We start from the raw sequence: 23,996 nt of genomic DNA on the forward strand, positions 1-23,996 counted from the left end.
AGCAGTAGTAGTAGTAGAAGCAGTAGTAGCAGCAGTAGTAGTAGTAGCAGTAGTAGTAGCAGCAGTAGTAGTGTACTAGTAGCAGCAGTAGTAGTATTATTGTGCCATCGCTATGAGTTGATACTCTGTCTGACTCACCGTCCCATTTTGTTCTAGGTGGGTCAACGCCATGGAGGAGGCCACAGTGCTATAGGACCCCCCACCGGCCAATAGGAACCCCCTCCCCATGAGGACCCCGTATCGTCCTATAAGACCCCCCACGTGTTCTAGGACCCCCCACGTGCTATAGGACCCCCCTCCCCCAGTGGGACCCCCCAGCAGGAACCTGCTGAGCGTTGAGGGGAACTCTCCGCTCCCTCCCTACATTGAGAAGAACCTTCCGGTTCCGCAAGTTCCTGGAAGACAAACCACCGCCTTTAAACCAGAGTTGGCCGGAGGTATTGAGTCAGGAGGACAGACTGTTCCTCTCTTTGTGGTCCTGAATAGAGGAAGTGTTTCTGAGAGCCTCTTGGTTCCCCTTGCTGTGTCCTTGACCTGCTGCTAGGCTAGCTAGGTGCTAGAAGCCTCGCAGTGCTGGCCTAGATACCCAGCATCAGCCTGGACTCAGACCTGGCCCCGGATTCAGACCTCGCCCCGGACCCAGACCCCCGGACCCAGACCCCCAGAGTCAGACCCCCAGACCCAGACCCCCGGACCCAGACCCCCGGACTCAGACCTGGCCATGGACTCAGACCTGGCCATGGACTCAGACCTGGCTACGTGTGCCTGATGGTCAACACGTACCCTCTCTCGCTGTGCAACGGCAGGATTTAAACCGTTTAGCCATCGCATACAACAAGCACGTGAACCACTTAACAAATAATATTTAACGAAATCTTTTTAAATCTTATATAGGTGTTCAAAATACCTACAAGTCTGAACGTGAGTTAAGTAATGATTAATACGAAGACCTGCATCTTTATTTTGATACCTGGCTGTACTCAGTAAACACTGCCTGCATTAATGGATGAGGACGCCCTTGTTGATTGTGTAGGAGCTTGACCTTGTATTTCTGGAGGTGATTGGCAGTAGCTTGAGGATGTAAGATGTGGTTTCATTAACTGAATTGCTTTATTTGCACCTATCTATAAGAGGAGAATTTAACAGTGGAAGGGAATGTACCTTCACCTCTCCATGGGGGACAAATAAGTTTTCCGTTGTTTGGACGTTGCCAAATACCTTTATGTCAAAACATTTGATAAACTCAATACTTTAATGTCTATTCATATTTGTAAAATCTATGATGTACAAAGCCAGTGTCATGGACTCTGAAATGTAGCTTACTTGACATATTATTACATCCAATTTACACAGTGCTGTTAATGAATTAATAAAAAAAAAAAGTAGCTCAAGTTTGGAGTGCTTCCTCGTTCTTGTTGTTATTACCTCTTGCAGCCTCTAGGTGGCAGAACGATTCCCTATGGAGCAATAACAAAAAGCCCCAGTCAAGCCTCGGTTATTTCCTCGTCCATGCCTCTGCCACTCAGGTTCACCGGCACACGGTTTCATTTTCAAATGCTGTTGGCCAGTGATGCTACATAACTTCCACTGCGTAGCAACATTCCTGATTCACTCATTACTGCTATGAGACTATGTGCCTTGCGAGTGTGACGTCAGCCTGGGCTTGCGATGCAGGCGGTGGCCTACTTTAGAGGACAACACGGCCATCTGATTTGGAGGCTGCTTCATGAACTGCAGCCAGAGTCCCAGTTAGAAGCGTTTCCCCGTCAGGGGGTGTTCTGGCCGCGCAGGCTGGGGCCAGCCGAGGCTACTGAGGGCCAGCCCAGGCTACTGAGGGCCGGGTGACATGCACAGCAGAGGGCTTGAGATATGGCCAAGCTAAGGCCAGGACTGCTCTGTTTCCCCTCCTCCCTGGGGGATGGCTGACCCAGAACGATATCAGGGAGAAAGTTAGCGTTCTGTGGGCTTGTGAAAGTTGCCAACACCTTGTCCTATATAGAGGACGGGCCATTCATCATGATGCTGCTACCTATAGCCCCTTTCCCTCTCCCCTACCTGGGCCACTTCCCTGGGCTCAATATTCAGGCTATCTTTACTCCATGCTCGCAGAGCCTACTTCAGTCTTTGTGCATCAATGCATGGTCATTTTCTCACCGGTAGTTCCCCTTGACGATTGTATCTCCTCACGCATTGTCATGATGGTCCGACATCTCTCAGTACTTTCAAGAAACACTGCTTAGTATGACTGCCGCAGCGTGTGTCCGCTTCCTGATACAGCTCAGACCCTCCGCCTGCAGGGGTCATGAAGAGATCATCCCAGTCCTGCTCTGTTCAATGCGTCTCCTCTCACACCACCCAGCCCTCTGGGAACCTGTTTTCAGTCATTTCTCGTTTTTTGCACTCTGATTATAGATAGATAGATACAACTTTATTACGATGACTCGGACAGACTACTTCCCTCAGAGGACAGAAGCGCCGCTGAGCTGGCAGGATGCGGTGTTGAAACGGTCTCGTGTGTGCTACTGTTGTGGTATCGATTCAAACCAACCACAGCCGGCGCCGGTGGACGGTCTTTCGTGCTCCCTCACCCCTCAGCCCAGCATATGGCCACAGGCGGTGGACACATGCAAACAAGCAATCGATGCCGCGGAGGACGGGCCATGCTCAATAAAGCTACAGGCTGTGGTTCACTGAGCAGCCTCTGATGGTAGCACAACGTCACCCAACAGATATGTAACAGTGAGCCAAACATCCTGACCTTTGACCCCTGAAATGTTGCGCTGGATATAGACACTGGATACAACACAACAGGGCAGAACGACGTCTCATCGTGAGCTGGTTTTTAAAGATAAAGTCGGCAGCACCGTGCGTCTTCTTGACTTTGTCCCGACAGTTCTGGGTCTGCGCCCGTCTGGCTTCTCCTGGGAGGGGGGGGAGAGGGGGGGGGGGGGGCAGTGGGCAGCAGAACACACGCTCCTCCATGGCCCACTTTCACAACTCTTCCGAGCCTCCAAGTTCTAGCGCTACACCTATAGCCGCCCCCTGATGTCTGGAAATAGCCCACCCTCGCAGAACGCGGAGAACAAACAGCACGCAGCACTCTCAAGCCTGATGGTCATCTTCAGTAGAGCTCATCTTCGTCGTGTCAGAGTTCATCTCGGCACACGTCGGAGCAGAGAGGACCGGGATGGATGTCAGTCACGCCTTGCTGGCACCTGTCAGGAAGGCAATGACATGGATGCCATGGACAGTGTTAAAATTAAAGACATGAGACAACCTTAATGTCCGCAAATGGAAGTTTGCAGACGAATGATAAACCTGAAGTTTTGAATCAATCTCAGGTCACAAAAGGCCGGACCCCGACCTTTAGGACCCTATTCCTAGCTCTGAAAATGTTTGTGACCCCAACTTCAACTAGTCAAATCTGCCAGAGCCATTCAGACATGAGCTCGCAGATTCGTCTGGTTCCAAAATGAAACGCTGCGATTGGATAACAGGAACAGCCCAGTAGTATATGAGATGATGTCACCACTGAAGTGAAGAGAAGCCTATAACTTTATATAACTATTAAATGGAAACACACACACACACACACACACACACACACACACACACACACACACACACACACACACACACACACACACACACACACACACACACACACACACACACACACACGCACACACACACACACATGCACACACACGCACACTCTCTTTTTAGTCCCTGCCATCACATCGCTACCTGTTCAGCCATGCGAGGGAGGAGCAGACACACCTGTCCGTCAGACACACCTGTCCATCTCGGGTTTCACTTTACATCGAGTCTTACCTCCGCATACTGAGCTGGCAGTGGGGCATACCTTGAAGGATTACCCGAAGACTGCTTCTATTATTAATTACTCGCCCTGCGAAGGTATTTGTCAAAGCCACCGAGGAATGCATTTGTTGAGAGGCCCGTTGCAGTTTAATTTGGAACAAAGCGCGTTAATACGTTCGCTTGGCTTTACTTTCTGTGTGCAACGCAACAGGTGGACAGAGGTCGGGCCTCGGGGGAGGACGAGGAAGAAAGCAAGAGAATCTTTCTTCTCCGGTTCAGTTCCTCAGGAAAGAAACAAACCAAAAGCATACGTGAAATTATCCTCCCACACAACGCAAATACCCCCGCACGACTGCCGCACGATAATCCACGCACGAGAGAGAGAGAGGGAGAGAGAGAGGGAGAGAGAGAGAGAGAGAGAGAGAGAGAGAGAGAGAGAGAGAGAGAGAGAGAGAGAGAGAGAGAGAGAGGGAGAGAGAGAGAGAGAGAGAGAGAGAGAGAGAGAGAGAGAGAGAGAGATGGTAATATAGGACAGATACCAGCAGCAATGCAGAACAAGCGCTCAGCTGAAGTCTAAACTTGTTGGTTGAGTGGATTTGTTCTCTTCTTTGATCTCTTGTTGTGTTGAAGCTCTTAAAATACATGCAAGAATTAATTATATCTATTAGTAAGACTCTTTCGAAAGTGAGATAGTGTACGTCTTGTGTGCGTGTGTGTGTGTGTGTGTGTGTGTGCGTGTGTGCGTGTGCGTGTAGGCGTGTGTGTGTACACGGCAGAGCAGACGTCACGCTCCGAGCAGTGGGCGCGCTCCACTTCCTCTATCCGCTGAGCAGCAGACGGAGCTCGATTTGAGCTCAGAAGAACGACCTGAGAGGTGAGCGGTTACCTTTAATCTCCTTACGGATCACCCATATGAACGCATCCGAACCTCTGTTTGTCTGCCTCAGGGGGGTTTGGCGAAAAGCGGCCAAAAGTTTCGGAACATATTTCGTTATCAGACTTGAAGAAGACGGAAAGTCGAAAGGCTGTTTCTGTTCGGAGGTTCTCTGGTGTTCTAACGAGCGTTTCTGTTCTGTTGGTTCTTAAGTGTTCTTCTCTGATCGTTTCTGTTCTGTTCGGAGGTTCTTTAGCCTGCTTCAAATTTAAGAGTTGTTACATATTACCAAAGCTACTATTTCTTTGTGTACTTTTACTCTGTACCAAATCGAAGTGGGTCTTGGAGATCTGCGGAGGATATCTCGGATTCAGGATACTGTGTCCGAGACAACGTAACGCAGAGTTACTTAACGTGTAACGTTAACTCTTAGCACAAAGTTACTTAACGTAACGGGATGTTACTTAAAGTCAGTGTAACGTAACGTGAGGCCAGTCCAAAGAGGAACACGCGAGCATCATGTCAGAGGACCTGTCACTCAGAGGAGGGGTCTGTCACTCAGAGGACGGGTCTGTCACTCAGAGGACTGGTCTGTCACTCAGAGCATGGACGACTCCAACCGAAATACAACCACATCCTATTGACACACAACCAGAGACACGCAATCTCTCTCTCTCTCTCTCTCTCTCTCACACACACACACACACACACACACACACACACACACACACACACACACACACACACACACACACACACACACACACACACACACACACACACACACACACACACAGTGACTTTATGTTTAGATTTGATTGTCCAGACCCCTGTGTGTTTCAATGGTTTATCACCACTCCTTTATAATGCATGGCTTACACGGCTATACGCTTAATGCAAGGAGTATTAAGGGTATATTGCGTATTATGTATTTTCCCAGTTGCTACCTCTGGTTGTATCCGTGGAGATTAGATTAGCAGACTGATATCCTGCAGAGGTTCGATCATCAAAGTAACAACGCTTCTTTGTTTTGGCACCGCAGTGGTGGAACGAGCTCCATGCCGACCTAAGGACTGCAGAGTCGCTCACCAGCCTGCTCGTAACACTCAGGACTTACCTGTTCAGAGTTCACCTAGACTGCATAGCCACCCCCTTGTATGTTGTATGTCCTGCGCATAATGTACAAACTTATTGTATGTCGTATTTAGTTATAGTACTTGTGTAGCATCCTATCCTAGCTATCTTTGTTGTATACGGGGAATGGGTTAACCTAGTGATTGTTATTGCTTGGCACTTGGTTAGACTATGAACATCCTTACTGTACCGACAGCGATATATTTCTTCACTTTCTTATGACAAATGTAGTTATTGTAAGTCGCTTTGGATAAAAGCGTCTACTAAACACCCTAAACATAAAATGTAGGTTGTCCGCTAGCTTTGGTTCTCCCGCTCAGTTGAACAGTTCTCCCGCTCAGTTGAGCGGGTTCCCCCGCTCAGGGGAGCAGTTCTCCGGGGAGCAGTCGGCAGTGAGACACTCACAGTTCCCAGTGTGTTGCTGGAGCAGAACGAGGCAGAGATGCTGACCTACTAACGGTCCGGACGTCTGAGAGACCCCCGCTCCTCTGAGAGGTCTGCAAGGCAGGAGGCAGACCTGCGGGTGTTAACCCGTCCTCCATGATACTCTGGATCAGGACACACTACCTCTGTTAGTTAACCCCTATCTTCTGGATCAGGGCACACTACCTCTGTTAGTTAACCCCTATCTTCTGGATCAGGACACACTGCCTCTGTTAGTTAACCCCTATCTTCTGGATCAGGACACACTACCTCTGTTAGTTAACCCCTATCTTCTGGATCAGGGCACACTGCCTCTGTTAGTTAACCCCTATCTTCTGGATCAGGACACACTGCCTCTGTTAGTTAACCCCTATCTTCTGGATCAGGACACACTACCTCTGTTAGTTAACCCCTATCTTCTGGATCAGGACACACTACCTCTGTTAGTTAACCCCTATCTTCTGGATCAGGACACACTACCTCTGTTAGTTAACCCCTTTCTTCTGGATCAGGACACACTACCTCTGTTAGTTAACCCCTATCTTCTGGATCAGGACACACTGCCTCTGTTAGTTAACCCCTATCTTCTGGATCAGTACACACTACCTCTGTTAGTTAACCCCTATCTTCTGGATCAGGGCACACTACCTCTGTTAGTTAACCCCTATCTTCTGGATCAGGACACACTACCTCTGTTAGTTAACCCCTATCTTCTGGATCAGGACACACTACCTCTGTTAGTTAACCCCTATCTTCTGGATCAGGGCACACTACCTCTGTTAGTTAACCCCTATCTTCTGGATCAGGACACACTACCTCTGTTAGTTAACCCCTATCTTCTGGATCAGGGCACACTACCTCTGTTAGTTAACCCCTATCTTCTGGATCAGGACACACTACCTCTGTTAGTTAACCCCTATCTTCTGGATCAGGGCACACTACCTCTGTTAGTTAACCCCTATCTTCTGGATCAGGACACACTACCTCTGTTAGTTAACCCCTATCTTCTGGATCAGGACACACTACCTCTGTTAGTTAACCCCTATCTTCTGGATCAGGGCACACTACCTCTGTTAGTTAACCCCTATCTTCTGGATCAGGACACACTGCCTCTGTTAGTTAACCCCTATCTTCTGGATCAGGACACACTACCTCTGTTAGTTAACCCCTATCTTCTGGATCAGGGCACACTACCTCTGTTAGTTAACCCCTATCTTCTGGATCAGGACACACTGCCTCTGTTAGTTAACCCCTATCTTCTGGATCAGGGCACACTACCTCTGTTAGTGCACCCCTATCTTCTGGATCAGGGCACACTACCTCTGTTAGTTAACCCCTATCTTCTGGATCAGGACACACTGCCTCTGTTAGTTAACCCCTATCTTCTGGATCAGGACACACTACCTCTGTTAGTTAACCCCTATCTTCTGGATCAGGGCACACTACCTCTGTTAGTTAACCCCTATCTTCTGGATCAGGACACACTGCCTCTGTTAGTTAACCCCTATCTTCTGGATCAGGACACACTACCTCTGTTAGTTAACCCCTATCTTCTGGATCAGGGCACACTACCTCTGTTAGTTAACCCCTATCTTCTGGATCAGGACAAACAACCTCTTACTCAACCCCTATCTTCTGGATCTTCTGGATCACAGACACAGTACCTCCGTTAATCAACTCTTATCTTCTGGATCTTCTGGATCACAGACACTCACCCTCTGTTAGTTAACTCTTATCTTCCGGATCTTCTGGATCACAGATACACTTGCTTTGATCGTTTGCTTTGTCATGGAACTGTAAAGCAAACGTAACATACCAAAATGTTATGTTAAAAATGTGGATTCTAGACCAATCATAACTCTAAAGCTTATTTAGATTCCCCAACATATCGTATGTTAAGAGAGTATTGGTGTTGGTGCTGAGAGGGTGGTGTTAGAGCTGAGATGGTGGTGCAGGGGTGGTGTGTACTAAGAGGGGTGGGGGTGGTGTGTACTAGAAGGTCGGGGGTGGAGGGGTGGTGTTTACTAGGAGGGGTGGAGGAGGTATTGTCTGGGGTGGTTGAGGTGGAGGGGTGGTGGTTTTGTGTCCTAGCAGGAGGGCTTGTGGTGGAGTTGTTGTGTACCAGGAGGAGGGTGGGGTTGGAGGGTGAGGTGAACCAGGAGGGTGGGGGTGGAGGCTGGGGTGTCCCAGGCTGTCAGATATCAGATGGTATGTGTTGGGACTCGTTGAGCTCAGCAGTGCAGAGCAGAAATCCTCCAGTATCACGGGAGAAGAGAGCAGGACAGCAGCTGGAGCAGACACACACGCACACACACACCTGAAGCACATACCTGAACCACACACACAAACAAACACACTTTACACAACCTGAACCATAACACACACACACACACACACACACACACACACGCACACGCACACTTTACACGCACACACACACACTTTACACAACCTGAATCATAACACACACACACACACACACACACACACACACACACACACACACACACACACACACACACACACACACACACACTTTACACACACACACACACACACTTTACACAACCTGAATCATAACACATACACACACACACTCACACACACAAACAGACACACACAGACACACTGGCACAGAGTCACTGACACTGAGACAAACAAGCAAACCTTTGGCTCTGCGTGAGATGAGTGTGAGACCGTTGACCCAATGTCACAGCACCAGTCTGCAAGGTTCTCAAAGGCGTGTGGTCCTGTCATTGCCCAGAGCTGCCCTGTTGTCCCGGGCCTAACCTTACACAGTAGTGGGTTAGCTACAGCCCCCTGTCCCAGGGGCTGTAGCTCCCTCGGTGGGTGTGGCCGTGTGATAAGTCCCTAGAGTGACTCAAGGCGTCGGTACAAAGTACAGACGCAGCAGGTTTGAGCCGGTGAACAAAGGCTGAATACACAGCGACGTTCTTTAGGCTGTTCGGGTCGACAACACGTTGTTTACCCATAGGTAAGACGGTGAGTTTATGAGGAGTTTGATAAGATAGCTGTTCATTATCGGATCGTAATCCACCATTTATTTGGCGAACCAGGCCTTTATGATGTCTGCCAGAACCGGTATAACTCTTTCATACCTGATACTATGGTCAGAGGTATCTTTGTTCCTGAGGCGATAGATGCGGGCAATAAAAATTGATCTGAACAATCTCCCAGAGAGCTGCGTGCAATGCATATCTTTATTTCTCTGGAACGACAGCAGGAGAATCAAAGGTGAAACAAAGAGAAAGTGTAGCTCTATGTGGAGAGAGCAAATATCCTTCAGCTCTAATGTCTTTTAAATCAGTTGTTTCAGTCAAATTTGAGTTACAAATTCTAGATTGAAATCATAACCTGAGTCAACAAGCTGTCAACAGGAGAGTCTCAGCAGCTTTGGAATCTTATCTGAGTTTCTTGTTTCTCCACCTCATCATCCATTAGCTGATCAGGTCATCAACACCCCTCACAGGAGAGGTAGCATATTAGCATTGATAAAGACTCAGTCTTTACGTCTCAATGGAAGCTAGAGCTGCTCGATTATTGGAAAAATCAAAATCCCGATTATTTTGGTCAATGTTGAAATCACGATTATTCAAACGATTATTGTATAGTTTGAAAACATGATGTATTTATTCAGCATGTCTCTCTCAAAAACTCTTAGTAACTGAGGACACTGAGAATATACACAAAATGGTCAAAATGAAAATGTGCAAATCTAAAATAATGTACAGATATGTATCCAGCTGTTCTGTATCCTGCACTTTCTATAAAACATTTAATAATAAAAAATAAATAGAAAACTCGATTTTATTAGTTTTGTGATCGTTTGACGCTAATATCGAAATAGAGATCGAAATTCGATTAATCGCCCAGCCATTGGAAGCAGACTTCAACAAGTCATTTTTTTGTGACTAAATATACGGATGTATACAAGATATATACAACTAAAAGTGTCTTCAATCTTTTCTATTTTATGATGACAATGAATCCGTTTGTTGTGGTATTGTAAAGAAATGTGATAGGATGTAAACATAGCCTTAATCCATCAGTCCATCCGTTAATAATGAGGAGCAGCATCATGCATGTCGTTGGTCTTCATAACTAGCCACTTCATCTGTCGTCCTGCTGATAATGAGTAGAAACATCATATCGTTGGTTCATCCTGTGTTCATATAGACTGCTTCCCTGCTGTGTATGATTCCCGCTGTTGTATGAGAGGTGGTGTTTAACCCTCTTATGTATTTGTATGCATTTGTATGTACTGGTCTCTGTTATTTGAGTTTTGATGGTGTTTCCATCACTAACTCTTATCTTAGTCTGTGTCTTGTTGTTGGTGTGTTTGTTAATACCTGGCTGCATCCTAACTTAATCTCCCCTAGTGGGATAATTATGTTTGACTTGACTTGACCTGTAGTCCTGCGTGTCTAACGGTTTGTCCTGGTGGAGCAGGTGAGCCCGGCCACCCGCTGCACCATGGCCCCCTTCCTGAGGATCGCCTTCAACTCCTACGACCTGGGAGCCCTGTCAGCAGGGGCCGACAGCCCCTTCTGCGCCATCAAGATGAAGGAGGCTCTGACCACGGGTGAGCTGCTGATATCACCTGGGGGTCAGTGTGTGGTGAGAGGCTGATATCCCCTGGGGGTCAGTGTGGTGAGGGGCTGATATCCCCTGGGGGTCAGTGTGTGGTGAGGGGCTGATATACCCTGGGGTTAATGTGGCAGTTGTTCCTCTGATATCCCCCGGGGGTTCAGTGTGCTGGTAGATCACAGGGGGTGTGAACAGATTTCTTCGTGTGTGTAGAGTATTGCTCGTCGTTCACACGCTGAACGAGTTTCAACCTGTTTGACTCCCTGTTACCGTGGGAACCAATGGCAGTCTCACTCCGTTGTGTCGGGGGTTTCAACGGTGGGGTCGGGGCTCACCCTAACGCCCCTGACCCTTGACCCCTGACCCTCTCCCTGCAGAGCGGGGGTCATCCTAACGCCCCTGACCCCTGACCCCTGACCCTCATGCTGCAGAGCGGGGGTCACCCTAACGCCCCTGACCCTTGACCCCTGACCCTCTCGCTGCAGAGCGGGGGTCACCCCAACGCCCCTTGACCCCTGACCCTTGACCCTTGACCCTCTTCCTGCAGAGCGGGGGAAGACCCTGGTCCAGAGGAAGCCCACCATGTACCCGGCCTGGAAGGCCAGCTTCGACGCCCACATCTACGAGGGCCGCGTGCTGCAGGTGATGCTGATGCAGACGGCGGAGGCGGCGCTGGCCGAGGTCACCGTGGGCGTGTCCGTGCTCGCAGAGCGCTGCAAGAAGGCCAACGGCCGCGCAGAGTTCTGGGTAAGGGTGATCTATTCATCTATTGTCTATCCATGGGTTGAACATCAATACATCTTGTCTTGTTTAGTTTTGGTTTTCTTTCTGTCCTTCAGGCTGAAAGGACTTTTTCTTAGTTTTCTGTTTTTATTGTTATGCTTGCTTTTTGTTTTTGCTTCCGTTTTAGCGCGTAGGATTGTTAAATGTGTGTGTGTGTGTGTGTGTGTGTGTACCTGTGCTTGTGTGTGTGTGCAGGTTGATCTACAGCCCTCTGGTAAAGTCATGATGGCAGTGCAGTATTTCCTAGAGGGAGCGGATTCTGGTGAGACCACGTTTTATTCATTTCCCTTTTATTTACATTCTTCCTCTAAATGTTTTTATGCAGCTCGTGCTGTCGCCTCCACAGTCCTACACAGGATTGTGGCTCAAATGTACTTCGACTGATTCCTTGATCATGGGCCTTGAATCCTTTTCTTTTATCTTGTGAACTGAAGCAGCTCCTTCCATGTATTAAATAATTCCTCTTTTTAAAGCTAGTCTGTTGCTGTCAGTTGTTTAAGGGGAACTCCGGATGAGTCACCCGGCATTTCGCTAGCGTTGCTCAATCGCCGTAGCCTGTGATGGAGGTCATATGATGTCTGACCCCCCCCCCCCCCCCCCCCCCCCCCTCTGTTCCCAAGAGAGCCGGCCGAGCGCGAAGGAGGAGGAGGCCCCCACCATCAACCGCCGACGAGGTGCCATCAAGCAGGCTAAGATCCACTTCATCAAGAACCACGAGTTCTCCGCTACCTTCTTCCGCCAGCCCACCTTCTGCTCCGTCTGCAGGGAGTTCGTCTGGTTAGTCCACCTCCTGGCCTCTCTAGACCACCTTTATAGAACCCTAGTGTTATTAACCATGAACTGTTGACCACTAAAACACTAATCTGATTTACACCTGGCGTTAGATTGGGTCCAGATTTATGGATTGGTAGGATGTTAATCTTGCAGTATCCTAGAATCTGATAGTATCTGATAGATGACTCTAGACATCAGTTGTACACTCGTATGAACATATAGAAAGCAGGTCACCCTAATGCCGCGTTTCCACTGCAGGGTGCGGTACGGTTCGGTTCGCCTCAGTCCGGGAGGGAGGGGGCGGTATAGCCCAGCTCAGTTCCGAGGTCGCGTGTCCTCCGCCGACAGTACCCTTTATGGTAGGCCGGATGTCGATCGCCGCGGCAGCTACGTAAACATCGTAAACAACGTCTTCCTCCCCAGAATGCAGAGGAACGTCTCCACCTCCTTGTTCGCCCAAGCAAGCGTTTTACGCGACATGTTCATTGTAAAGAATAATACCTCAAGGCTGTTTGTTTGTTTTTATCCCCACGTCGCCCGGAAGTGACGATTCTGTCGACCAATCAACGGAGGGGGTGTGTAGCTCGAATTTTCCCGCACCCTTTCAGGCGTCTCAGTACCCCAACGGAGGAGTATTGAAGGCGAGGGCAAAACGACGAGTACGGCTCAGTCCGAGTCACGCCCACTTTTGGCGGTGGAAACGCAATCTGTACCGCACCTTTGCGAACCGAATCGTACCGCACCCTGCAGTGGAAACGCGCCATAAGGGTCATACCATCTAGTTGCTGGCGGGGGGGGGGGGGTTGGTTTAAACTTGGTGGGGGAACATGGTCCCAATGCCTCCCAGACCCCCTGCTGGGCGTATCTCAGGATATCCAGACCACGACAGACGAGGCTTTCAGATGAACGCCCCTCACCGCACTGAGCTCTGCCTCAGCGCTCACTGGCATCATCAGTCCATCACAGTCAGGAACGTAATCTCCCTCTCTGTTTCTCACAGGGGACTCAACAAGCAAGGCTACAAATGCAGACGTGAGTATGAATCGGGTCCTACAGAGGGCGGTGTCGTCGGCTGGTTCCAGCAGAAGGTCCGCCCCCCTCCACTGTTCACACCTCTCCTCTCCGTCCCCCAGAATGCAACGCGGCCATCCACAAGAAGTGCATCGACAAGATCATCGGGAGATGTACGGGCACGGCGACCAACAGCAGGGAGACCATGGTGGGTAGCGCTGGTCCTCTCGGGTCACACCCCCCCCAGGTGAGGGGTGTGGCCTACTGCTCCTCCCCTCACCTGGTACGGAGGGCATCTTCTAGAGCAGGGGTCACCAACACAGTGCCAGGGCGCCCGCAAGGACCACATGAGGCGCCCGGAGGCCAGTTCTAAACACAGCACAACTCATTCTAGAACAGCTCTTTCCCACCTTTTTTAAGTCATTGTTGATACTTATTGTGAGAAATCATTAACATGATCACAGTGTCTTCACATAGATAACAGGGGTTCTCAAGTCTCACGCATTCGGCGTGAGACACACTCAATTCAACCCATGCACACGCTCACACACCACACTTCGTATTTCTCACGCAGTGAAATGACCAGGATAGCGCCCACCAACTTGCGCCACTATTTAACAGTGGAACAGGTAGGAATCAAATGGGTTCCCCGTACGTAGGGTGACCACACGTCCTCTTTTGCCCAGACACGCCCTCTTTTTGATACACTTGAGAAAACAATGTGTCCAGGCGGAATTTCAAAATCGTCCGGGATTTTATTAAAGCCTCATACATGTTCACATTGAATTTGCGTTGCGTTCCTCTGGGTTGGTCACAAACTAGTTAGGCTACGCCCTCCCCTACTCAGTTCTGTTCGCTTTGCATTGGTGGAAGCGAGTAGGGGGAGTGGTTAAGTAGAGCCTTCAGATTGGACGGTTTGATTTAAGGGTTTCCGTCAGTGTTGTTTCTGAATATTAGTGTTAAGGGCCAATAATGCTTACTATCATATATTAGTCACCATGTCTGTGGACACATTTGTATGCAGTCACATGTTAATATCCCCCCCCCACCGCCGCCGACAAATTCCCACTCTAAACTCAGTTCAAAACTTGAGAGCCCTGAGATGAGCATCATTAATCATTAATAATAATACATAACTAAAGGGAAACTGAGCAAATTTGTTATTTCAGAAGAGTGTATCAAACTGGGTGCCCTTCGTCTGACTCCGTACCCATGAAGTAGCACTAAGGTTCAAAAAGGTTGGTGACCCCTGTTCCAGAGGCTTCAGCAGCCAATGAGGAGAAGGCTCCTCTGACTAGTCAACTGGCCACCCGTGTTTACTCGTTGTTAACCTATACTCCGACCTCACCTAACCTCCGACCTCTGACCCCAGCTGACTTCCGAACCCACCTGACCTCTTACCCCGACCTAACCTCTGACCCCACCTGACCTCTGACTCCACCTGACCTCCGACCCCCTACCCCATCTGACCTCCGACCCCACCTGACCTCCGACTCCACCTGACCTTCGACCCACCTAACCTCTGACCCCACGTGACCTCTGTCCCCACCTGACCTCCGACCGTCGACCCCACCTAACCGCCGTCCCCACCTAACCTCCGACCCCACCTGACCTCTGACCCCACCTGACCTCTGACCCCACCTGACCTCTGACCCCACCTAACCTCTGTCCCCACCTGACCTCCGACCCCCTAGCCCACCTAAATGCCGACCCCACCTAACCTCCGACCCCACCTGACCTCTGACCCCACCTAACCTCTGGTTGTGTGTGTAGTTCCAGAAGGAGCGCTTCAAGATCGACATGCCCCACCGCTTCAGGATGCACAACTACATGAGCCCCACCTTCTGCGACCACTGCGGCAGCCTGCTGTGGGGGCTGGTGAAGCAGGGCCTCAAGTGTGAAGGTACGGAGGCTCGGGGGCGGGGCTCCCCTGGGGGCGGGGCTCATGTGGGGGCGAGGCTGGCTGGGGGGCGGGGTAAATGTTGGGGGGCGGGGCTCACATGGGGGCGGGATTCATGTGGGGGCGGGATTCATGTGGGGGCGGCACTCCTGTGGGGGCAGGGCTGATATGGAGGTGGGGTTCCCATGAGGTTGGGGCTAATGTGGGGGTGGGGCTGGCATGGGGGTGGGGCTCATGTGGATGGGGCTCATGTGGATGGGGGGCTCATGTGGGTGGGGGGCTCATATGGGGTGGGGGGGGGGGGCTTGTGGGGGCTCAGCTCATATATGGGTGGGGCTCACCTGGGGGCGGGGCTCACCTGTGGCATTCTCCTGGGGGTTCATGTGCTAACGAGCTTTTGTTCTCTTGGTTTTTGCAGAATGTTGCATGAACGTTCATCACAAATGTCAGGATAAAGTGGCCAACCTCTGTGGAATCAACCAGAAACTATTAGCCGAAGCACTTGACCAAGTCAGCCAGGTAAGTCACCGTGTGTCCGCACACACACACACACACACACACACACACACACACACACACACACACACACACACACACACACACACACACACACACACACACACACACACACACACACACACACACACACACACACACACACACACACAGAGACACACACACACACACACACACACACCCATTCAGAGAGCTGAGCGAGGCGCAGCGTTGTGCGCTGGAACCCGAGCCGCCCGTCTGTTGTGCTTAAGGACAGGAAGTGGCTCTGGTGGCGTTTCGAGTTCCCTCGTCCTTATTTATACGCGGCGCGTGAGAGCTGGGCCGAGAGCAGCAGGACGGCTGATCTTCAGCGGTTGAAGGAGGTTCGGATCGTGGACCAGAGCTGCCGTCTCTCTCACTGTAAACAGAAAAAGGTTTTGGATGGATGTCCAAAACAGAGCATTGCTCAGTCTGACGTCCCTGAAGACTTAATCCGCTGCAACCTAAATTAAAAGGTCGGATTTCAGAAGTTACATGCAGTTTTTGAAGGAACATCTACATGAACCACAAAGACCTAGAATGAAAACCACAGGGAACCAAAATAAGAGCTCACATCCAGTCCACTGGTGTCGTACTCGTCTCCAGTCCACTGGTGTCGTACTCGTCTCCAGTCCACTGGTGTCAAACTGACCCACAGGTCACTGGGGTCATACTGGTCTACAGTCCACCGGTGTCACACTGGTTACAGCACTGGGACTGGCTCACACTGGCTCCCAGTCTGCGTCTTATTGATAGGCAAGTTTCATCCTGTTTGTAAAAAGTTTGTTTTATAGATAAAAAAAAAGATTGGATCAGCTTAGCATATTGTTTTCCGTCCCATCAGCGTACCAGCTGTACTTCTCTATGTACAGCATAGTAACCCTCTTTGTGAAGCGTAGTACTCCTCTATTTACTGTGGTTCCAGCTGTACTCCTTTATTTACATCGTAGATGTTCTCATGTTTCTGTGTCTGTTCCCAGAAGTCGACCCGGCGCTCCGATCCGAACAGCACCGATAATCTGGACGACATCGGGGTTTATGAGGAGGTGAACAAGAACGCCAACCTGGATGTCAGCGGTCAGTACATCTCATATCGATGTATCTATATCTATATATCTATGTATGTATACATCTCATCTATATATCTATACATCTCGTATCTATATATCTATATCTGATCATACGGGGACACACTTGGTCCAGCAGAGAGTCGTGTGTGTGTGTGTGTGTGTGTGTGTGTGTGTGTGTGTGTGTGTGTGTGTGTGTGTGTGTACTGGGGTGGTGTGGTCGTACTGGTAGGGGTGTGTTCATATTGGGGGGCAGTGGGCAGCCTGCTTCAGATCGTTGATCACAGGTCCTGTGGTTCCTTGTGTCCCAGACGGGGGGCAGTACGGTAAACTGTGGGAGGGGTCCGGCACGCGGCCTGTGTCCCGCGTGGACCACCTCAGCCGCGTCAAGGTGGACAACTTCATCTTCCACAAGGTCCTGGGCAAGGGCAGCTTTGGGAAGGTAGGCCTAACGAGACATCGGGACGGACTCATGCAGATCATTGCTGTTTATCCTTTAGGTTCTCTGTGTCTTTCCCGATTGCTGAATGTAATCACTTATTCCCTTCTCCCATCGTGTCTGCTCTCATATCATCCCTTTTCTCCTCTACTCCTCTCCTTTCATTTAATTCTCTCTGCTCCTCTCCCCTTCCCTTCGTCTCTCCTCTCCTCTTCTCCTTTTATCTCTCTCCTCCTGTTGTCTCCTCTTTCCTTTCCTCCTCTCCCCCCTCCTCCTCTCCTCTCCCCCTCTCCCTCTCTCCCCCTCCTCCCCCTCCTCTCCTCAGGTCCTCCTCGCCGAGCTCAAGGGGCAGGGGGAGTACTTTGCGGTCAAGGCTCTGAAGAAGGACGTGGTTCTGATGGACGACGACGTGGAGTGCACCATGGTAGAGAAGAGGGTGCTGGCCCTGGCGTGGGACAACCCCTTCCTCACCCACCTCTTCTCCACCTTCCAGACCAAGGTACCCCCCCCCCCCCCCCCCCCCCCCCCCTCCCCCGTACATCAGCCCAGCTCCTGTGATGCCTGTTTTGTCAGTAACGCTCACACTGTGTCCTCGTAATTGCTTCCTGGTCGTCTCGTTCCCAGGAGCATCTGTTCTTTGTGATGGAGTACCTGAACGGAGGCGACCTGATGTTCCACATCCAGGAGAAGGGCCGCTTCGACCTGTACCGGTCCATGTGAGTGCCCCCCCCCTCCCCCTCGACTGCCCCCCGGCCGCTGAGCCACAACAGGAGACCTGCTGACATAACAACCCGCCGTAGTGCCAGAGCCCTCCCCAAGGCACGCCGCTCTCTGAGGGAAAGCAGGCGCGCTGGGGGGGGCTCACCGCGGCGGTCCCATTAGCTCCGTGCTGCTCCTCCGTCTGCCCTTGTAAGGAGCAGGCTGCCCGTGTGTGTGTGTGTGTGTGTGTGTGTGTGTGTGTGTGTGTGTGTGTGTGTGTGTGTGTGTGTGTGTGTGTGTGTGTGTGTGTGTGTGTGTGTGTGTGTGTGTGTGTGTGTGTGTGTGTGTGTCCTCGGTGGGATGCATTTCACTAGTAAACGAGGGATGTTCGGAGTAAGACGACAAAGAACACGCTAGATTGCAGCCGTGATACAAGTGGCATCTTTAAACCCCCCAGGATAGGTTTAAACATCCCCACTACTCCCACTATAACCCCTCTTACAGCCCCACTACTCCCACTATAACCCCACTTACAGCCACTCTGAAGAGGCTCTCAAACTAGGGGTGGGAAAAATAATCGATTCTTCGATGCATCGCGATTCTCGTTAGAACGATTCTGTCTTGATGCAGATAAATTAATAATCAGTTAAAAAAAAAAAGAAACGTATATTTTTTTTTTGCCTGCTACAACATTCTCTTCGCCAGAGAGGGATAATTTTTGTAATTTTAAAATTATTGAATTTATCTTCAGGGTGTATTGGCCAATCTGATTTGTCTTGACACGATTGCGATGCAGCCTACGCATAGCATGCGCGCAAACTCACAGCCAGACAGCCAGATTTTTTTGAATGCTTCCATATTGTGTTATAATGCAAGCTGCATTGATTATTGCATTGTTCATAGAAAGTCATATTTGTGACAAAAGCTTTTTCTCAATAGGAAGTGATTAGCAAACTAGTAGCCAACCCAGATGTATATATATATTTTTGAAAATCACGCATGGAAATGTACATAAAAAAAATTGTTGCATCAAGATGCATCGATGATCGCTTCAGAATCGAATCGTTGACCTAATAATCGGAATCGAATCGTGAGGTGCCAAGAGATTTCCACCCCTACAATGCACGCTGCCACCGGACCGGGGGGTCTGTGGCGAACATGGTCGTCAGGGGGGAGACCTGGTCGTCAGGGGGGAGACCTGGTCGTCAGGGGGGAGACCTGTTGGAGGACAGCCTTATGAGGAGGCTCTGTGACCCCAGAGCCTCTCCTGGCTGCTCTCCACCCTCCGTCGCTACATGGAGCTCTGGGAGACCCGCCAACGGTGCTCTGCATGTCATCACACAGGGCTGCTCACAAACACAGACCACGGAATGCCCACAGGCATGGCCGTACGCGCACAAACGCACAACACGCGCACACGCACTGTGCTCCAGTGTTCCACTCCACTCCCCCCCCCCCCCCCCCTGACAATCGATTCGTTGAGAGGCAGAAATAATGCAACAAGAGAAACATGATATTGACGGTTTGCAACAACGTTAATCATTATGGTTTGAGCTTTGTTGGGGACCGGGGTGTGTGTGTGTGTGTTGTTAGAGACCAGTGTGTGTGTGTGTGTGTGTGCATGTTAGGGACTAGTGTGTGTGTGTGTTTGTGTTAGAGACCAATGTGCGTGTTTGTGTTAGTGTGCGTTTGTGTGTTAGGGACCAGTGTTAGTGTGTGTGTGTGTAGGGACCAGTGTGTGTGTTTGTGTTAGGACCAGCGTGCGTTTGCGTTAAAGACCAGTGTGCGTGCTTGTGTTAGGGACCAGTGTGCGTGTCTGTGCTAGTGTGCGTGTGTGTGTTAGGGACCAGTGTGCGTGTCTGTGCTAGTGTGCGTGTGTGTGTTCGGGACCAGTGTACGTGATGGTGATAGTGTGTGTGTGTGTGTATTTCCTCGCAGCGCCGCCAAAGAGCAATGGAAAGTGGCTCCTGGTTTGGGTTTCCTGGTTATGTAATCCTTTTCCCTGGGCACTGTCTGAACTCTAGAGTTTCCACTGCGCCTGATTCAGCACAAAGGCCCTGTTCTCTGAGTGGCTGGCTGCCACAACCTGTTGACCGACTGCACACATCAGCTGGCCCCGCCCCTCAACACAGTACAGGGCCTGTCGCCACACTGTCACACATCTGGAACTACTCACAGAACTTCCTGGCTTTAATATATACTATGTCTGATGTGCAGGTGTCCTTTACTGATTGTGTGTGTGTGTGTGTGTGTGTATGTGTGTGTGTGTTTGTGTGTTTTTATCTTGATCACTTCATTAGGCTACTTTGACATATTTACTCCGTTCTGTTAGGACACAGTTTGTTAGGACACAGTTTGTCCTGTGAGGACACAGTTTGTTCTGTTAAGACGCAGTTTGTTCCGTTAGGACGCAGTTTGTTCTGTTAGGATGCAGTTTGTTCTGTTAGGACACAGTTTCTTCTGTGAGGACACAGTCTGTTAGGATAGAGTCTGTTAGGATAGAGTCTGTTAGGACACAGTTTGTTCTGTTAGGATAGTCTGTTAGGAAGCAGTTTGTTCTGATAGGACGCAGTTTGTTCTGTTAGGACGAAGTTTGTTCTGTTAGGACGCAGTTTGTTCTGTTAGGACGCAGTTTGTTCTGTTAGGACAGTCTGTTAGGAAGCAGTTGGTTCTGTTAGGACGCAGTTTATTCTGTTAGGACACTGTTTGTTGTGTTAGGACACAGTCTGTTAGGACGCAGTTTGTTCTGTTAGGACGAAGTTTGTTCCGTTAGGACGCAGTTTGTTCCGTTAGGACGCAGTTTGTTCCGTTAGGACGCAGTCTTCATTACGCCGCATGGTTGACAAAAGAAGCCGGTTATCGCCCGGTTAATCTTTCCATTGGCGGCAACTCTCGTGTTTCAAATTATAAGCTCGCTGTTCAGCCGCCCCTACTCATGACAAAATGTTGTCCTCAATAATTTATGTCCACGCCGTGCAGAGATACGGTGGTTCCGGGTCCTGTCTGCGGAGTGGTAATGACGATGTTCTCACTCCCTAGGTTCTACTCGGCTGAGATCATCTGTGGCCTTCAGTTCCTGCATTCCAAGGGAGTCATCTACAGGTCAGAAGACACTCCCTCACCTTCACTCTCGCACTCTCAAACTCACATTATCTCACTCCCACTCTCACACTCTCACCCTTACACTATCACACTCTCTCACCCTCATATTCTCAAACTCTCACTCTCACTCTCCCACTCTCACTCTCTCATTCTCACACCCTCACACTCTCTCCCTCTCTCACCCTCACACTCTCTCCCATCTCACACTCTCTCCCATCTCATACTCTCACTCACTCTCACACTCTCACACTATCTTAACTCTCACATTGTACATTTAGGGGTCTAAGATGAAGACAGCTGTTTCCCTAAACGAGGTTCTGCTCTTCTTCCAGAGATCTGAAGTTAGACAACGTGATGTTGGACCAGGACGGACACATCAAGATCGCAGACTTTGGCATGTGCAAGGAGAACGTGTTTGGAGAGAACCGGGCCACCACCTTCTGCGGCACCCCGGACTACATCGCTCCAGAGGTACAGAACAACACGAACCCCACGAGACCCCCTAAAGCGCTGGGGTCTCCAGGTCCACGCTAGGCATTCCTCTGTGACGGTGATGATGATGAGCTCTTATGCGATGATGTCATCAGATCCTGCTGGGACAGAAGTACTCCTTCTCCGTCGACTGGTGGTCCTTTGGGGTCCTGCTGTACGAGATGCTGATTGGCCAGTCTCCGTTCCATGGCGATGACGAGGATGAGCTGTTTGAGTCCATCCGCATGGACACGCCCCATTACCCCCGCTGGATCACCAAGGAGGCCAAGGACCTCATGGAGAAGGTGAGCCCCCCCCCCCCCCCCCCCCCCCACCCTCAACATGGGACCTCTCTCCAGCATGACTCTCTCTAACTCTGTTCTCTACTCCCGTCCACAGCTCTTTGAGAGAGACCCCACTCGCAGGCTCGGCATTGTCGGTAACATTTGTTCACACCCCTTCTTCAAAACCATCAACTGGACGGCTTTGGAAAGAAGGGAGATAGACCCCCCCTTCAAGCCCAAAGTGGTATGTTCCGCATCGTGGTCATCGGAATCAGCTGGTCCTTCAGGATGACGTTCTACCTGTCATTAGGTTAATTGACCCCTGTTTCCTTTTAATCCTAGAAATCTGCCAACGACTGCAGCAACTTTGACCGGGAGTTCCTGAGCGAGAAGCCGCGGCTGTCCTTCAGCGACAAGAACTTCATCGACTCCATGGACCAGACGGCCTTCGACGGCTTCTCCTTCATCAACCCCCACCTCGAGCACCTTCTGGAAAAATAGTTCCTGTGGAGCAGGAAGTGAGCGGTACAGGAAGTGAGCGGTACAGGGAGCTGCTGTAAATAATCACGGCTAGCCTTGTCAAATCAGGCAAGGAGATTGATAAAGTGTACTAGTATTTATGGTCCAAAAGGAGTCGGACCTCACTGGGTACTTCGTTCTAATTATTATAATAAGAGTAACATTTGCCAGAGTCGGCCCTTGTACATATAGGTGTTATATTTCTATGCATGCTAAATGGTCCTGTATGAGAATGTACCAGAGTACTTGGAATGGTGAGTTTGTCCTTCTTGATGTAAAATCGATTCAGTTCTACTAACATGCCACACGTCATGTTATGGTGATTTAGTGAGCTTTTGCCATGTATTAGAATAGCAAAATAGTGATTTAACCTTCGATATGGCGTTGTGTCGTGGATGTGTCGATTTGTTGACTGCATGTTAAATTCTCAGACCAAATAGGAACATCTTGTATCCATTCCACACGGCCATCAATTTATCAATGCTATTTTTGTAAAGAAACAAAATATGTATATTGTATGTTTTTCTTTTCTTTTTGCTTCTTGCTTTTAATATAGCATAATGTGATTTTAGCTCAGACGGCCTTGGAAAGAAAACGCTTCAACTGCTATTATGTTGTTTTAAAGCCAGAATTACATTCTAATGATACAAATGGTCAGAGTACAAATAGGCAGAATAATTAAAATTGAATTGAATTGGAAAAGTTTTTATTGCGAACAAGTAAATAATAATAAAAAAAGCAATAATAAACAATCAAATAAATGAAACAAGTGGACAGTTAAAATAAAGTAATATTTACACACAATGAAAACCACAAAAGAAAATACACTTGCTTCACCTGTTCGAATGATGCTACTGTAGAAAAGGTAGGACCTATCCAGATACTGTATATACATAGTGCGTATGTATATTGTTCAAGGTGTATATTGGTTTGGTATGGATTTATTTTTTACTGTCCCATCGTTTGCATATTATTAAAAATCCATCTACTGTAAAATATTGTATACATTTCTTCTACATTTTCATTGGACAAAGTCACCAAACTATTGTCGTTTCCAGGTCAAACTGAACATCTATTTTCCATAATCTCACAATCTCTAATCAGATTCAAATGAAATACCAGAAAAGGGGATATAACATGTTTCATTATGTCCAGCCTAAATGTCTGATCAGCAATGAGGGAATCTTTTTTCCTAGAAGGATTGAATGACAATTATGTAAAGTCTTCTTTGGCTCTTCTAAGATCAATCTCATTAATTAAAATGTGTCTTTGTTCCTGACATCAGACCTCGGATTTCACCCTGATCAAAATACAAGATATAGAGACTGACTTGACCTTAATGATGTATATGTTGAAATGTCTTTGGTTTCTCTTGCTTGGTGACACAATTGTTGTTTAAATATGTTTAGACATCTTAAATATGCACCAACCGAAATAAATGTAATTGACCTAACCTTTGGTTTGTTATCTTAGTGTGGTTTTAGTGTGGTTTTCCTATGAAACAAACAAACCCGCAGAAGAACGTCAACTCCCCCTGTTGGCGTAGCGGAGA

At 49.2% G+C, this 23,996-nt stretch overlaps 2 protein-coding genes across 3 annotated transcripts in view; both read left to right on the top strand.

The window, feature by feature from the left end:
• fgd5b (FYVE, RhoGEF and PH domain containing 5b) overlaps positions 1-1,395 on the top strand; it is a 22,015-nt gene extending 20,620 nt beyond the window's left edge. For both annotated transcript variants that reach the window (XM_030373673.1, XM_030373674.1), the window contains exon 21: positions 157-1,395. In XM_030373673.1, coding sequence (XP_030229533.1) covers positions 157-193 — 37 coding nt within the window. In that variant the 3' untranslated portion in view covers positions 194-1,395. The remainder of the gene's footprint in view (positions 1-156) is intronic.
• A 3,159-nt stretch (positions 1,396-4,554) lies between these two features.
• On the top strand, positions 4,555-23,897 carry prkcda (protein kinase C, delta a). The gene is made up of 18 exons (XM_030373675.1): positions 4,555-4,696; positions 10,724-10,856; positions 11,409-11,608; positions 11,840-11,906; positions 12,265-12,421; positions 13,419-13,450; positions 13,552-13,637; positions 15,203-15,332; positions 15,748-15,848; positions 16,844-16,940; positions 17,242-17,372; positions 17,695-17,868; positions 17,994-18,085; positions 21,108-21,170; positions 21,503-21,641; positions 21,758-21,946; positions 22,041-22,169; positions 22,268-23,897. The coding sequence occupies exons 2-18, from the start codon at positions 10,748-10,750 to the stop codon at positions 22,424-22,426; spliced, it is 2,055 nt and encodes a 684-aa protein (XP_030229535.1). The 5' UTR covers positions 4,555-4,696; positions 10,724-10,747; the 3' UTR covers positions 22,427-23,897.
• Positions 23,898-23,996: the final 99 nt, after the last annotated feature.

Source organism: Gadus morhua, chromosome 13 (assembly GCF_902167405.1).
Source record: "Gadus morhua chromosome 13, gadMor3.0, whole genome shotgun sequence".
NCBI lineage: Eukaryota > Metazoa > Chordata > Actinopteri > Gadiformes > Gadidae > Gadus > Gadus morhua.

Excerpts from the sequence above, each read along its gene's own strand:
- prkcda (XM_030373675.1), top strand. The coding sequence starts at position 10,748 with ATGGCCCCCTTCCTGAGGATCGCCTTCAACTCCTACGACCTGGGAGCC. Across the intron at positions 13,451-13,551 it reads GCAAGGCTACAAATGCAGAC|AATGCAACGCGGCCATCCAC; the intron begins GTGAGTATGAAT and ends TCCGTCCCCCAG. Across the intron at positions 21,171-21,502 it reads TCCAAGGGAGTCATCTACAG|AGATCTGAAGTTAGACAACG; the intron begins GTCAGAAGACAC and ends CTCTTCTTCCAG.